The 15,674-nt window shown below is 45.9% G+C and overlaps 1 protein-coding gene across 3 annotated transcripts in view; it reads left to right on the forward strand.

The window, feature by feature from the left end:
• The window catches only part of ARHGAP25 (Rho GTPase activating protein 25), a 93,206-nt gene that overhangs the window by 62,605 nt on the left and 14,927 nt on the right, over window positions 1-15,674 (forward strand). For 2 of the 3 annotated variants that reach the window (XM_005686825.3, XM_013967851.2), the window contains one exon: window positions 11,276-11,483. In XM_005686825.3, coding sequence (XP_005686882.1) covers window positions 11,276-11,483 — 208 coding nt within the window. Of the gene's footprint in view, window positions 1-3,296; window positions 3,569-11,275; window positions 11,484-15,674 lie in introns of those variants that run through there. The other variant, XM_005686826.3, reaches the window with a different exon arrangement.

Here is a 15,674-nt window from a genome sequence, read left to right on the forward strand (position 1 = left end):
CTGCTTTCTCTGTCCATAATCCTCCTTTCTCAGACAGCTGTGTGACTTGGTCCCTTGCTTTGCTCAGGTCCTTGCTCAAATATCACTTCAGCAAGCCCTGCCCCAATCGTCCCACTTAATATCAAGCCCTTTTCTCATCAAGTCATTCTCATGACAGTTCTGCAGAGCTGAGGCTTCTTCCTGCCCCAGTTCCTTTTCTAACTCCCGTGATGGGAGAGATAGTCCACGTGGTTCCCACGCAAACCTAACTTCTTCCCCATGGCTCTTTCTGCGTCGGAACTGATTCTGAACACGCCTATAACCGTGTCTGATTCTGGGATCAACTTCGGTGGATATGTGTTGTAGGGAGGGGAAGGGTTCCCCCACAAATTCAAGCAATTCTTCTACAGGAGCTAGGTGCTATACAATTGAACTCAATTTTGACACTATCTACAACGGTAAAGAGCCCACCTGCCGATGAAGGAGATGCAGGAGACATGGGTTCAATCCCTGGGTTGGGAAGATCCCCTGGAGGAGGAAGTGGCAACCCACTCCAGTATTCTTGCCTGGAGAACCCCATGGACAGAGGAGCCTGGTGGGCTGCAGTCCTTGGGGTGCAGAGTCAGCTAAGACTGAGTGACAGCACACACACATGCACCAAGAGATAGCTTCAGATTTCACAGACTAAGAGCTCAGTCCTACAAGACTGCTCCCAAGCCCACACTCACTTCATATGCGACAAGTCCGCATTGTACCATGTGCGTCTGACCGAACAGCTAGAGATTAGAAATTCCAACAACCCCTCCTTGGGCTCTAATAATTTTCTGGAGTGGCTCAGAGAACAGAGGAAACCAGTTTACTTACTAGATTACTGGTTTATTATAAAAGGACAAAACTCAGAAAGAGACAAGTAGAAGATATGTGTAGGAAAAGTGTGGGTAAGCCCTCTCCCCGCACCTCTCTATCAGTTTCTCCTTGTGTTCAGCAGCCTGACATCTTTCTGAATTCATTTTGTTTGTTTGTTTTTTTCTGGAGGCTTCATTACATAGGCAGGATTGATTAAATCCGTGGTCACTGGTGATTGAATTCAGTTGCCAGCCCCTCCCCTTCCAGGGAGGCTGAGAAGGCTGAGACTGAAAGTTCCAAACCAATAATCACATGGTTGGTTCCCCTAGCAACCAGCCCCCATCCTTAGCTAGGATCCAAAAATTACCTCTTTAACATAACAAAAGACACTTGATCACTCTTATCTCAGGAAATTCCAAGAGTTTTAGGAACTCTGTGCCAGGAAATGGGTGGAAGAGCAAATATATATTTCTTACTATAAATCATAATATTGCACCTTGGAAAGCAACATTTTGGTGCACCTTGGTATTCCAGCTTTTTCCTTCCTAGACAACCAGTTTATCTCTCTCCTCCTCCCCCCTCCCTTTTTTTAACTATGCTTTTCCTAAGGGTCTGTCTGGAAAGTTAGATTAATTTTTCCTGGAAGTTCTGGATGCAGTTCTGGAGTTTTCTAGAATTAAGGAGAACAAAAAGGGAAGTGATCACACCTTAACTTTAAATGACTCTTCCCCAGGCTCCCAGCTGCCTGTTTTCTTCAAACCGTCTCCTCCCTTTAGTAAGAAGGCTCTGCCTTCCCTGGATCCGGCCCACCCCCAGGAGGCTGTTAGCCACTTTGCAAATTGTTCCTCGGTGGGGACCTGCTTTGCCCTCTTCCTCTGGAGGCTGGCCTCTGAGGTTTTCCTGAGCCATTGCTGGGCACAGAAGCGCTGCTCTAGGTTGTGTGTCGTTTTGCTCCGCCCAACCAGGATATAAGACCCTGGGGGCCGGTCCCACGGTTTAAGAGTCTTTGTGTGTTTGCCAGCACTAGGCATGGAGCATATAAATATGAAATTGTTCTATTCCTTGGGTTCTTTTTCTCCCTCTCTTCTTACTGTGTCTGCAGCCTTCAGAGCAAAAGTTCACAACCCTCAGCCCAGTGTTGCCTAAGGGAGTGTGGTTTCTGTAATTCACTGTTACCCCATGTGCCCTGCTTCTTTTTCTCTAGCTAAACGGGATGTTACAAGGGATGGTCTCTGTTTCTTTCATTAATTATTTCCCCTCCTTTCCCCTGAGGCCTCAGCACTTGACAGATACTCAACAAATATTTATTTACTCAACAAATATTTCTTGAGCATGTGTCATGCGCCAAGCACTGTGCCAGCACTGGGTACAACAGTGAGAGAGAGAAAAAGGAGAGAAAAAAAGACAAAGTCTCTACTTTCATAGTCTAGTAAAAGACATAGAAAAGAAGTTAAAGCTCCAAGGTAACCCATAAAGTTTCAATTGCATAAAGTACCATGAAGAATAAAACTCATGATGCCATAGTGGGGGTGGGGGGGAACATCTTTATTAAGAAGTTCCGGAAACTATTGATGATTCAGCTTCTATCTGAAGGGCCAGAAAAGGCCAACTAGGCAAAGAAGGGGGAAGAGGCACAGTGTCTCAGAGGAACAGCATATACAAAGGTCCTGTGGCAGAAAGGAGAATGGGCTCTGGAGTGAGAGGAAGGTGTGAACAGTGGAGGTAGCCTGGTTAAAGCTGGGTCTTTATGCTAAGGTGATTTGGATGAGGGTAAGGAAGGTGGAGATGGAGAGAAGCAAGCAGGTTTGCATACTGTTTCCATGGTAACATTGCCCAGACATGGGAGTGAATTTGATACTTAAAGAGAATGTGGTATCAAAGATGAGCGCTCCATTTCTATGAGTGCATGGAGGGATGAACTTGGTTGGCAGCATCACACTGTCCAGGATCCTACCTGGCAGTCCTTCCCTGCCCTTTCCTGTCTTCCCCCTGACGCCAAGAGTCCATTTCAAGTCTCCTGGGCACGCCTAGCTGGCTTGCTGCACTCTTTGCTGAGTCTTCTCAGTGGGAGGGGGGGAAATCTTCTCATTTTACCCAGCAACCCACCTCCAAGATCCTTTTCTCTGAAGGCTCAACTGAGCCACGTGCAACTCATTTCCAGGGAAGGGTGGGCTGGCTTCATCAGCGCTAAGTGAAATCCTGTGTTCCTGCCAGAGGCTTTGATATATGGAGCGATGCTGGGAAGGGCTGTGTGTGGGCTTTCTTTCTTTTCTTTTTTTTTTTTTAACGCACCTCCCTGGTACTCCTTGAATGGCAGTTGACAATTAGCTGCTAAGTAAAAGGGGGCACTTATTTTTATTGCAGGGGCCTTGACAGCTTTATGTTCACTCTTTAAAAGCCAAGAGTCATGTGTGTTAAGGTGAGTGGGGAGGAGAAGATGTGTGGGAAGGAGGAAGGGAGGGCCGGGGCAGGTGCCGACAGATCCCATGGTTTCAGTGCTGGAGTCAGAACCTGAGCAGTGTTTACAAGCATGTGTTGATCTGGAAACAAGAGAGAATGGTTCCTGCAGCTTGTGGAGGAGGGAAGGTCTGAGGCTGGCCCTGCAGAAAGTACGATTCCTGGGCCCCCATCATGCCTCGTATCCCCAGGATGCCGCGGTGGGAGCTGGGCTGTGGCTTTCCTGCCCTGGCACTGCTCTTTTGCTGGAATTTCAGGAAGAAAACACCCAAGCTCCAAAAGAAAGGTATTTCTTTCCAATTTTGTGATTTGCTTCTTCCACAAAAAGACGCTTTGCCCAGTGTTCCCTTTCCCTCCTGTCTGAGAGGGGTATGCTCCTAGGACTGAGCCTCTGGGGACAGGAGAGGAGAGCAGGGAGAGAGAGGCAGAGAGGGGCCTCTCCGTGACCTGGGCTGGACCGGAGGCCGGGTGGGAGGGCTCTTGTCCTGGATCCAGGAGTGTTTGAGCAATGATGAAGGAGGAATGAGACTAAAAAGGAGGTGACAGCTAATCCTACTTGTGGTTAACAGAATCAATACAGTGTTCAGGGGTTTTCCAGCAAATCTGGGGTGGAAGCTAGAGAAGTAAGGAGTGAAGGATGGCTTGTGAGAGGACACAAGACAGTTTACCCCTTTCTCTGTTTCCTTGAGCTTTTTGGATGTCTGAAATTTTACCTGGACAATTTTATTCCACTGACTTTACAAAAGAAAGATTAAAGTATACTGGTTTTAGAATCCCAGGGTAAACATTAATATGACCTTGGACAGATTTGTAACCCAAGTCTCAGTTTTCTCATCTGTAAAATGGGACACTAATAGCTACTTTATTATTTTTAAGAGGACTAAATGAAAGAGCACATGAAAATTTTAAGGTAGTTTGTCATAAAATTAGCTTAATTAATTAAATGTATTAATAATTATATAGCATATTATAATTACTTAAATTTGTACCTGTTTAGATGGAAATGCTTTTGTTAATGGTAACGGGTCCAAAGTAATGAGCAATTCTGAGTGGACGAGTGGTTGGAGAGGGTAGAAAGGGCAGTTCCCTGAAGGGCTGAGTGCAAGCTACGAGGGCAGAGAAAAGGGAGCTGGGTTTCTCCTCTTAGTATCCATAGGGTAGGAAATGGTCTCTGAGTACTTTCTAACCCACTGTCTGTTGTCTTTCCCCTTCACTGATCCATCACTAGTTTCCCTAGACTTCTCAGTTCATCTATTCCCTTATAGCTAGGTATTTCTTATCTACTCAGGATCAAAGAATTCAGGATCTTTGAATTCTTTGTCCACCCAGGATCAAAGAATTCAGGATACTCTAGCAATCAGGATCCAGAATTCAGAGGTAGGTAGAACTCAGGATTGGGTCTTTGAAGTTCCAGGGATATTTTGGACTCTAAACTCATGACATGTGATGTGAGATGAAGAGTGGCAAACGCTGATGTAAACAAACTGAAGAAACAAGGTTGCCCTTTCTCTCATATTAGAAGGGATCTGTGGGGTCTTGGTGTCTCCAGAGCAGGCAGTGGTCATCTCTTGTTGGTAAGACTGGCTTGCACGGATTTCTAGGCTGGAGCTGGAAAGTTTGGAGTCTTCATCACATAGGTGATATTTAAAGTTGTGAGATTATAAAGTACATGTAAAGGCAGAAGGAAAAGCTTGAGACATTAACCTTTAGTGTACAGGGAGAAAGGAGGAGTCATCCAAGGGGGCTGAGAAATGAGGCTGGTGAAATAAATGGAGAACCGAAAGCCATGTGAGAAATTGTCTCAAGAAGGAAGGGATGATTTGCTGTGTCACGTGTTGCTGACGCAGCAGTTCAGAAAAAGACCGAGAATTTGATCACCAGACTTTAAAAATGCAGAGGCCATTGATTTCCTTTCCAATCAATCCTAAAGGAAATCAATCTTGAAGATTCATTGGAAGGACTGATGCTAGAGCTCCAATACTTTGGCCACTGATGGGAAGAGCCCGACTCACTGGAAAAGACCCTGATGGTGAGAAAGATTAAAGGCAAAAGGAGTAAGCGGCAGCAGAGGATAAGATGGCTACATAGCATCACTGACTCAATGGACATGAATCTGAGCAAACTCTGGCGCTGCTGCCAGTCCATGGGGTCACAAAGAGGCAGACATAGTGACTGAACAACAGTAACAAATTGATTTCCTTGACAAGTGCAAGTTTGGGGAAGTGCTGACCAGAGTGCATTTGGGAGAGAAGGGACAGGGAACAGGAGGAATGGGAGACAGCAGGTAACAGCTCTTTGAGGACTAGTCTGTCATGTGCCAGGCTCTGTGCCAGGAGATAAAAATAGATGGTGAGCCAGACAGGCTGTCTGCCTCTGAGGAACCCACAGTCCAGTGGAAGAGAAATACTTAAATAAATCATCATAAGACGACATGAGAAGTGATGGAGGTATACACAGGGAGTGCCGTGAGCACAATGTAGGGAATAACCAATTCCCTCTTAAAAGGCATTTGAGTTCAGGCTGCAGGAAAATCAGGTTTCCTGGTGGGGAGGAGGAAGGGCTTTCACGCCAGAGTTTTCAAGAGGAAGGCTGGTTTCCCTTCTATCATAATCTACAGTTACCAAAGAATCTGGGCTGCAGCAGATGCTCAGGCTATATTTGCCAAATGATTTTGTGAATTCCGGTGGAAGGAGTTTTCAAAAAAAAGAATTGCTGAAGCACCCATTACAACAATGTTTGCAGTACGAGTGAGGATTGAAAAGAGAGGCAGTTTAAAGTGAATTGAAAATGTCCTGATCTGTTAAGAAGGAAGGAAGGGGTGTTGCGCATCATTCTAATGTACAATAATTAGTACCTTGTGTTAATGGCTTTGTATTCTCAATGCCTAGGAAAGTGCCTGCTGCTTGAATGATTGACTGAATTGCTATTGCTTGTGAGAAAGTCTATAGGAGGAGCAGTGACTTGGGAGAGTTGGGAGTGGGATGAGAGTGAGATTGGAGAAGACAGTGGGAGAACTGCCGTCAGACATTGGGCTTACAGGAATAAAGGAGAGAGAGAAAGAAATGAGAGGCAGAGATGATATCTATAGAAAGAGATTGGACCAGATATGCAAATTTGTGTCAATTTATGGGTGCTATCCAAATGAATGGACTTGTATGAACTTTCCCAAGGATAACATCTAGAGGGAGGAGAAGTCTGAACTGGGATGCTAGGAAATGACACATTGAAGTGCAGGTGGAAGAAGGGCAAGTACAGGAACCTGCAGAGGAGCCTGCAGGGAGATGAGGCTAAAGTGAAGGTGGATGGTTTCATTGCCGTGTAGGGAGGAAGTCTTGAGGAAGGAAGGAGAATCAATACCATTGGTCTTCAGAGAAGACCAGCAGATTGTGGAATGAATGAAAGTCAGTTCAGTTTAGCCGCTCAGTTGTGTCTGACTCTTTGTGACCAAAGAGTCACATCACCAGCTCCTGGAGCCTACTCAAACTCATGTCCATCAAGTCAGTGATGCCATCCAACCATCTCATCCTCTGTTGTCCCCTTCTCCTCCTGCCTTCAATCTTTCCCAGTATCAGGGTCTTTTCTAGTAAGTCAGCTCTTATCAGGTGGCCAAAGGATTGGAGCTTCAGCTTCAGCATCAGTCCTTCCAATGAATATTCAAGATTGATTTCCTTTAGAATTGACTGGTTTGATCTCTGTGCAGTCCAAGGGACTCTCGAGAGTCTTCTCCAACACCACAGTTCAAAAGCATCAGTTTTTCAGCACTCAACTTTCTTTATGGTCCAAGTCTCACATCCATACATGACTACTGGAAAAACCATAGCTTTGACTATACGGACCTTTGTTGGCAAAGTAATGTCTCTTCTTTTTAATATGCTGTCTAGGTTTGTCAGACTTGGCTATTAGGAGGGCATGAGAAGATGCTGGTGAGGATACCAGATTGAAATAGATTGAGAGGTTACATGAATAACAAGGGAAACAATGAAGGCCATGAGTGTGGATGACTCTTTCCAGAAGCATACATGTTTCTCTGTAAGCATATTGGTGAAGAAAAGAAAGGAAGTATTTATTGATTGCAGGAGAGCTGGGGTGGGAAATGATTCTTTAATAAACTGGTAAAGACTTAGATGCAGATGCTCTTTCAATTTAAGATATCAAAGAAGAATGAAGTCCTAGAAAAGACAGAAAAGGAGGGTACCCCACTTTAAGAAACTTCATCTTAGACAAAAGCACAGGGTACTTTTCTTCCTCCAAGAGAGGACAGGCAGATGGACAGAGGAGGGAGGATAGGAAAGGCAGGGACTGGAGATCAGTTTCTTTCATGATGTCCTCTGTTTGGGGAGATAAGGACAAGAGGAGACAAGGTCACCTGCTAAGACAGAGGGGAGGGGATGGGTGGTGGGTTCAAGGGTGTGGTGAAGATTTGGACCCAAGGAGATGCTGGAGGGTAAAGGGATGTTGGGAAATGTGTGTTCTGGGGAGAATGACATTGAAAGTCCTGAGTGTGGACCATGGGAGGAAGAGACAATGAGCACAGGAACAAAGCTGAGAGACTCAGACGAGGAGGAAAGCTGGTGGAGAGGCTGTGCAGAGGTGTGTAAGAAGGAGCTTGATTTCAGATCATCTGCCTCAAGACCTCAGAAACAGAGCTTACATTTGACAGCTCTGACATCTTTGTGTTTGGGGTATCTTTCTCTACTGTGATCCAGTGGGCTCCTTGAGCCCAAATGTCAACTGCTCTGAAACACATCTGCTTTTCCGTCTAAGGTGCCCTCCCTAGAACTCTCAAAGGAAACTTTTTAAATGCCCCATTGTCTATGCATTCAGTTCAGTTCAGTCGCTCAGTCGTGTCCAACTCTTTGTGACCCCATGTATTGCAGCATCCCACCCCTCCCTGTCCATCACCATCTCCCGGAGTTCACTCAGACTCACGTCCATCGAGTCAGTGATGCCATCCAGCCATCTTATCCTCTGTCATCCCCTTCTCCTCCTGCCCCCAATCCCTCCCAGCATCAAAGACTTTTCCAATGAGTCAACTCTTCACATGAGGTGGCCAAAGTGCTGGAGTTTCAGCTTTAGCATCACTCCTTCCAAAGAAATCCCAGGGCCGATCTCCTTCAGAATGGATTGGTTGGATCTCCTTGCAGTTCAAGGGACTCTCAAAAGTCTTCTCCAACACCACAGTTCAAAAGCATCAATTCTTCAGCGCTCAGCGTTCTTTGCAGTCCAACTCTCACATCCATACATGACTACTGGAAAAACCATAGCCTTGACTGGATGGACCTTAGTGGGCAAAGTAATGTCTCTGCTTTTGAATATGCTACCTAGGTTGGTCATAACTTTTCTTCCAAGGAGTAAGCATCTTTTAAGTCAGATCAATTAATCATTTCCTTCCAATTTGGTGAAAATATCTATCTAGCTCCTTTCACAGACAATTAGAAACCTAATTCTATATATTTCCTGACACCCTCTAATTGTTTCTCATCATTTTGCATGGGTCCTTTCATTTTCATAACTTGGTAGTAGGCTAATTGAAAGTGAGAGTCACCTCCTACAGGCCCTTGTCTATAGAACCCATTCCACATGACCCGCTGCTGATACATGCAGGGCACTCAGTAGATGCCAGTGTGAGGCTGAAATCACTTCCTGAGGGCATCCCTATTAGGGTTTAAACTACAGAAATGCCCAAATTGTCATTAATCTTGGAAAGCACTTGCTTAAAGATGACAAAGCTCATTAAGTAATTCAGCAAAATTGTTTGACTGTCTGCCTTGTCCCCATGCTAAACATAAAGGTGAAATCAGGTTGAGTTTGATTGAGAGATTACATGAATGACAAGAAAAGAAGTAGAAGCTCTGAGTGCAGGTGACTCTCCTGGCCTCCTCCTGGCATTAGGGAGCCTACAGTCTTGCAGGGGGCACAGCACAGGTACGTGATAGTAACTCGGTGAGAAAAGGATTGGGATGGTACAGAAGGGACATGGGTGCACTGAGTGAGGATGGAGTGCCTCCGGCTGGGTCAGGGAAGTCTTGGCAGAGGTGATGGTATTTGAGTTGGGCCAAGGAAGACGTGGGCTTCCCTTCTGGCTCAAATGGTGAAGAATCTCCCTGCAATGCAGGATACTGGGGTTCAATCCCTGGGCCGGGAAGATCCCCTAGAGAAGGAAATGGCAACCCACTCTAGTATTCTTGCCTGGAGAATTCCATGGACGGAGCAGCCTGGCAGGCTACAGTCCATGGGGTCGCAGTGTCAGACACGACTGAGTGACTAACACTTTCACTTCAGGGAAGACATAGAATCTTAGTAGACAGGGAAGAGAGAGATGAGCGGACTGGGCAGCTAGAAGAAACCGTCCAAGGGTGTATAGTCTGGTGAGTACTGTGGGCTTTGAGATCATCAGAGTGAGGTGCCTTTGGGGGCATGGGAGGAAGTCAGGCCAGAAAGGTAGGTGGGGGCTGGCCCAGTTGGTGACCTAAGGGATGCTGGCCCTGGTTTTCAAATTTTACCCACAGAAATATTTAAGCAGACAGTCTCACTGGAATGCTGTAAGTAAAACAGAAAACAGCTCAGCAGGTCTGAGGTGATGAGGATCCCCTGGAGCTTTGAGGGGTAATTTGAAAAATGCCACTGTGGCAATTGGGGAAGAAGTGGATGACTATTAATAATGGAAGCATACTTGGGTGGACCAGTTGTTTATAAAGGTAACTAGCAGGAGGATTTTGAACAATTACAGGAAAGGAGACCACAGCAGAGGTAGGGAAGGGAGGTGTCCAGCTTGGCCTCGGGCAGTGGGGAGTAAGGAGGACCCCGATCACAGAGATATGGCTGCAGCTCTTACATGTGGGATCCACATTAATTAGAGACCAAATAACGGGGACCCACCAGAGAGAGAATCATGGGGAAAACAGAGGGACTTTGGGCACAGTGTCCTAGGGATTGGAGTAGTCAGTGTAGCAGAGCCCTAATGATGCCAGAGAGAAAACCAGGCAGGACAGAAATGAAACCATGACTGTCTTCTGACCTCCAGGACATGACGGGCATGGGGCCCTGGTGGGGAAATGGGTAGTCAGCCAGTGTCCTGATTCATAAACTAACCTTGTTCCACTGCTGGGGTGGGGAAATTATAGAGCCAGATGCTGGCAGGGCTGGGTGGAGCTGGTCCACACATGCTTCGCTGGAGGCAGTGTAATTCGGAAAAATATTTCTGGAAAGCAATTTGCCTACCATAGTCATTAAAATGTTCAAACGGCTTGACCTAGTAATTCCACATGTGAGAATTGGCCCTAAGGAAATAGTTCAAAAGGAGGAAAAACCAATGTTCATCCAATCCAAATGTTAATTAATCAATTAATTAGAAATTATACATTGAACTTGATACATTCCAGGAACTCTGCTAGGCGAGTGACTGTGTTCACTGTGGCAGTGTTAACAACAGTAGAACATAGTAAACAACATAAATTATTTAAAACGCTGCAATGGTTTAATACAGTACGAGACATCATATGGATGTTAGACTATTATGCTTTAATGCTAAATGGCACAAGCAGAATTCAGAATGGCCTACTTGCTCCTCTTGCATTTACTGCCTGGGTGTGAATTCTGACTTGTTCTGTGTCCTGGCACCTGACCTTGGCAAGTTCATTAGCGCCTCTAAGGCTCCATATCTTTAATAGTAACACAGGTATAACAATACTATCTCATGTAGTTGGCTCTCAAGATTAAGTGAGGAAAGGTGTTCAAACTTAGCGTAATTCCTAGCACAAAACAAGCAGTCATTAAAAGTGAGTTGCTCTTTTAAATACTATAAATGTAGACAAACAGACTGACCGACAGCCTCAAATGGACAGCCCCCACTTTATAGCCCCAGAAAATATGATGTGTGGTTTGTCTTGTATATTTTGTTCAGTATCATTGCAGAAAATCCTATCACTTTGACTGCTCAGTTCTGCCAAGGGAAATCGGAGTAACGGGCAGGCCCTGCTTTCTCTCTTCCCAGCTGTGTTTGGCCAGCGCTTGGATGAGACCGTGGCTTATGAGCAGAAGTTCGGCCCCCACCTGGTGCCCATCCTGGTGGAGAAGTGTGCCGAGTTCATCCTGGAGCATGGTCTGAATGAAGAGGGCATCTTCCGACTGCCTGGGCAGGACAACCTGGTGAAGCAGCTGAGAGATGCTTTTGACGCGGGGGAGCGGCCCTCCTTTGACAGGTATGCTGTGCTCACCTCATCGCCCCTGTGGCCTGCTTGGCTGAGAGGATCTTTGTCTACTAGTTGAGCTATGGGACTTGCATAGATGCTTCCCAAATCCCTGGCTTGCAACAGAAAAAGCCTTTTGTTCTGCTCATAACTCTAAATTTGGGAGCCTGGAGCATGGTTAGAGAAGCATGCTGACCGTTTATGTGAGAGAGGACATGAACTAGGACTAGGGCCTCGCAGGTCAGTCAAGAGGTGTGTAGGATATGGGGGGAGCGGAACGCGGACTAAGGGAGAAAGACAGGGCCTAGCTCAAGGCGCGTGATTTGAAGCAGATGAGGGATGGAGAATGGCAGAGCTGGCTGGGCAGACTTGGGGTGGTGGATTAGGTACTGTGTCAATATCCAAGGGTTCCGATGGTCTTCCTTGGCTTTCCAGAAATGGCCAGGGCCAGGACTTCTTGCTTATTTGCAGGATCACAGTCCTGTGCAACTCTGAACTTAATTCAGAACCCTTTGGGAGGGAGTACAGACTGACATCATGGCAGCCTGGTGTTTTCCCAATCTCGTCTATGGAGGTTGCCCAGCCCTGTTTGGGGCATTTCAGGTGCAGTGATGTTTCTTCCACCCTCCCCCCCCCCCCACCCCCACAACCACTGCATCTACACAGCTGAAGTTTTCTTCTCTGCCCTGCTCAACTCGCGCAGCCCCCACCCACACTGGATACTTTTGACCTGTTGTGCAATACTTGCTCAGTTGCCTGCACGCGCTTGTCCTGCTGGCAAGAAAGAGCCATTGTTCTTTCCAAATCAGCAGCCCATAAACCAAGGTTTAGTGAGCGGAGCCTGAACTCTCACCAGTCTCCAAAGATTGAAATCCCCCCAGGAGATTGTTTACGATGGAGGACTAGGGCTGATCCTGGGACAACCATGGACGGCTAAGTGTGGTACTGTGTCGCCCATCTCACCCTCCTCCCTCACCTCCCACTCCAGTCACCAATGATGCCCACTCTCCTTCAGAAGCATTGCTGAGACCCATCTCTTTCTCCCCATTCTCAGCCAATGTCTTGGTTTGGAGCATCATATGTCTGTCTCTGCTGTCCTTGACATCCAACAGGTTAATTTATCAAGGTGCTGTGTTTTAACAAGAAAGCAACAGGCGAAGATGTTACTGGAATGAGAGCAGGTTACGGGCATCAAATTTACAGAGCGTTCTGGGAGGACCATAAATCACATTTCACTATCAGGCACCTGTTCAATCAAGTGCACCACCTTCACACTGACTTTTCTTCTTATGTTTTTAGCTAGCTTTGCGTGGATCAAAAGATGCAGATGGCTTATTGCTAAAGCAATGAGAGTCAGCCAGGAGGACTGGAGGTGATTATGGGAGTTGCCAAACACCTGCCCGAGGCTTGAGCTCCTACATCTATAAAGTCAGCCTGGGTGGTTGGAGTTGAGTCTTTGATTCCTGTGAAATATTTGGGGCTGGAGGAAGGAGAGTTACACACACCTTGTCTGATTGCTCCACCCCCTAGGAATGAGGAATAGAATTTACACATTCAAAGAAAGAAGGGTCACCTGAGGCTCTTCAGAGCCGACTCTTGGGGCCACGTGACCCCTAGGGTACTTGTCTAGAGCCTCTACATTGGGCTTGTGTGCAGTTCCACCATCAGATCCCCCAAATTACCTCACTAGAAAGAAGGAAAACAAAGGTGCTCTTATTTGGTAGGTTCTACTGCAGATGTATCTGGTTCTCATTAAACATATAAATAAGAATTTGAAAATGTCTTTGTCTCGTTACTTCTGGGCTGGATACTGCCCATATATGATTCACTTCCCATACCTATATTTCTGTGAGAAAAGGACAAGTGTGCCACATTATAAGGTCAGTGTTACGATGCAAGGGTCAGCAGACCATCTGAGAGGCCTTGGCTAATCTCTGATGGGTCAGTCATTGAACTCAGAGGTCACTTGGCTCCTGACTTGTTTTTAGTCTTTGATTAAAAAAATATATATATGAGGACATTTCATTAGGTTGAAGAAAAAGCAAACTCAGGAAAAATCATGCTGGAAATTTAGACTATAACCATGATATTTGAGCCAGTTCTGTAACCATGGGGGCACAGACATTAAACCAAAAATTTAGAGACAAAACTGTATAGTTCTATTGTGTTAAGTGCCCCCCCAAAATGAAAAATAGACGGTATTTTTTTTCATCTATTTTTAGTTTCACTTTTTCATCATTTTTCATTTCAGCAGCGGGCTTTTGACATGATCTGCTGGATTTAGGGGGCTTCCCTGTTGGCTCAGACAGTAAAGAATCCACCTGCAATGCAGGAGACCTGGGTTCCATCCCTAGGTTTGGAAGATCCCCTGGGAGGAGGGGGACCTTGGCAACTCACTCCAGTATTCTTGCTCTCACCCCAAAATGGCACTTAATCTGAGATACAATAAACAAGCCTAAGGATTTAGCCAAGCGGAATTATCTTCCCCTGACAAAATGAACTGGAAAGCTTTCAGTGGATTGTAATATTCTATGATGATTTAGATGGCTAATTGTGTTTTTTGATGATAACTTTGAAGCATCAATCCTGTATCTGTGGTTACAGTCCCTTTCTCTTTTCTAATGTTGGCTATTACCCTCTCCTAATTGAGCTATCTATAAAGTTTGACTTTTTTGTTGTTGTGTTTATCTTCAAAAGTTTCTGGATCTTGATGTATTATCTATACTATTTTTCTCATTTCAAATTCTTTGTTTTCTGTATTTGTTCTGTGGGTGTGTTCTGAGTTTTGGGGGCTGTGCCACATGACGGACGATGCATTGGAGAATGGAGTCGTGGCAGCAGGAAGCCAAATAGGGGCTGGGGCAGAATCCTGGCAAAAGACGATGGCCTTCTGGAACAGGGCGGGGAAAGGAGGGGCAGGACTTAGAGGCACTCCAGGGGCACTTGCAGAGTAAGATTAGAGGATGTGGGGAAGGGGACGGGCTTCAATCAAACCAGAGATGCCCTTTGGGTGGACAGTGATTCAGGGGCCTTGGGACAAAGGAGATTTCTGGACTTGGGAGAATGCTGCTCTGCAAAGTGTCAGATGCTATTTTCTGGGGAACTTCTCCTGCGTTTTGATGAGAGGGCTTTGCCAAGGTATTTTTAGGCAGTGACTCAGCAGGGAAGTCTTTTCCAGAATCCCCACCTTCAAGTGACTAGTCCCCACCCCTGGTTTCCTGAGGGCAGCAGTGGAGCAGAGGCAGGGCTCTGTGCTTGCTGGAGTTCTGCTTTGGAGTTAGAGTTCACGGGCCGCAAAGGCTGGAGTCTTTTCAGAAGGCAGCCCCAACCACCAGCCGTCAAAACAAACCAAAGAGAAAACATTTACATGAAATGTCAAGACCGAGAGCTCCACAGTCAGGCCGTGATGTTCTGGTTTCTGAGGCCTCAAATGCCTGCCTTCACCTCCTCATGCACAAATCCACCCCTCCTGGCCCTCCTCCAACAGTGGCTCCCACCCAGCCCATCCACTTCTGTATCCCCCATTGCTGATGTCCAGGAAGCACTCAGATCAGCTGAACCTTTTACCACATCACAGCTTTTCAAAATACTACTGGGGCTGTCTCTTACAAACACCAGTTTTTCTTTTTCTTTCTTCTTTAATTGAAGCATAGTTGATTTACAGTGTTTCAAGTGCACAGCCAAGTGGTTCAGTTACACACGCATATATATCTATTCTTTTTCATAGTCTCTTCCATTATGGGTTATCACAAGATATGGACTGTCGTTCCCTGTGCTATGCAGTAGTCCTTGTTGTTTATTTATTTTATATGTAGTAGTGACTTCACTTTCAGGCATTGGAGGGAGAAGGAAATGGCAACCCACTCCAGTGTTCTTGCCTGGAGAATCCCAGGGATGGGGGAGCCTCATGGGCTGCTGTCTACGGGGTCGCACAGAGTCAGACACAACTGAAGTGACTTAGCAGCAGCAGCAGCAGTGTGTATATGTTAATCCCAGACTCCCAATTTATCCCAACTCTCCTTCTTCCTTTGGTAACCATGAGTTTGTTTTCTATGTCTATGAGTCTATTTCTGTTTTATAAGTAAGTCCATTTGTACCATCCACATATAAGTGATATCGTGTATTTGTCTTTCTCTATCTGACTTACTTTACTTAGTATAATCTCTAGATCCATCCATGTTGCTGCAAATTGCATTATAAGAT

Source organism: Capra hircus, chromosome 11 (genome assembly GCF_001704415.2).
Source record: "Capra hircus breed San Clemente chromosome 11, ASM170441v1, whole genome shotgun sequence".
Taxonomy (NCBI): Eukaryota; Metazoa; Chordata; class Mammalia; order Artiodactyla; family Bovidae; genus Capra; species Capra hircus.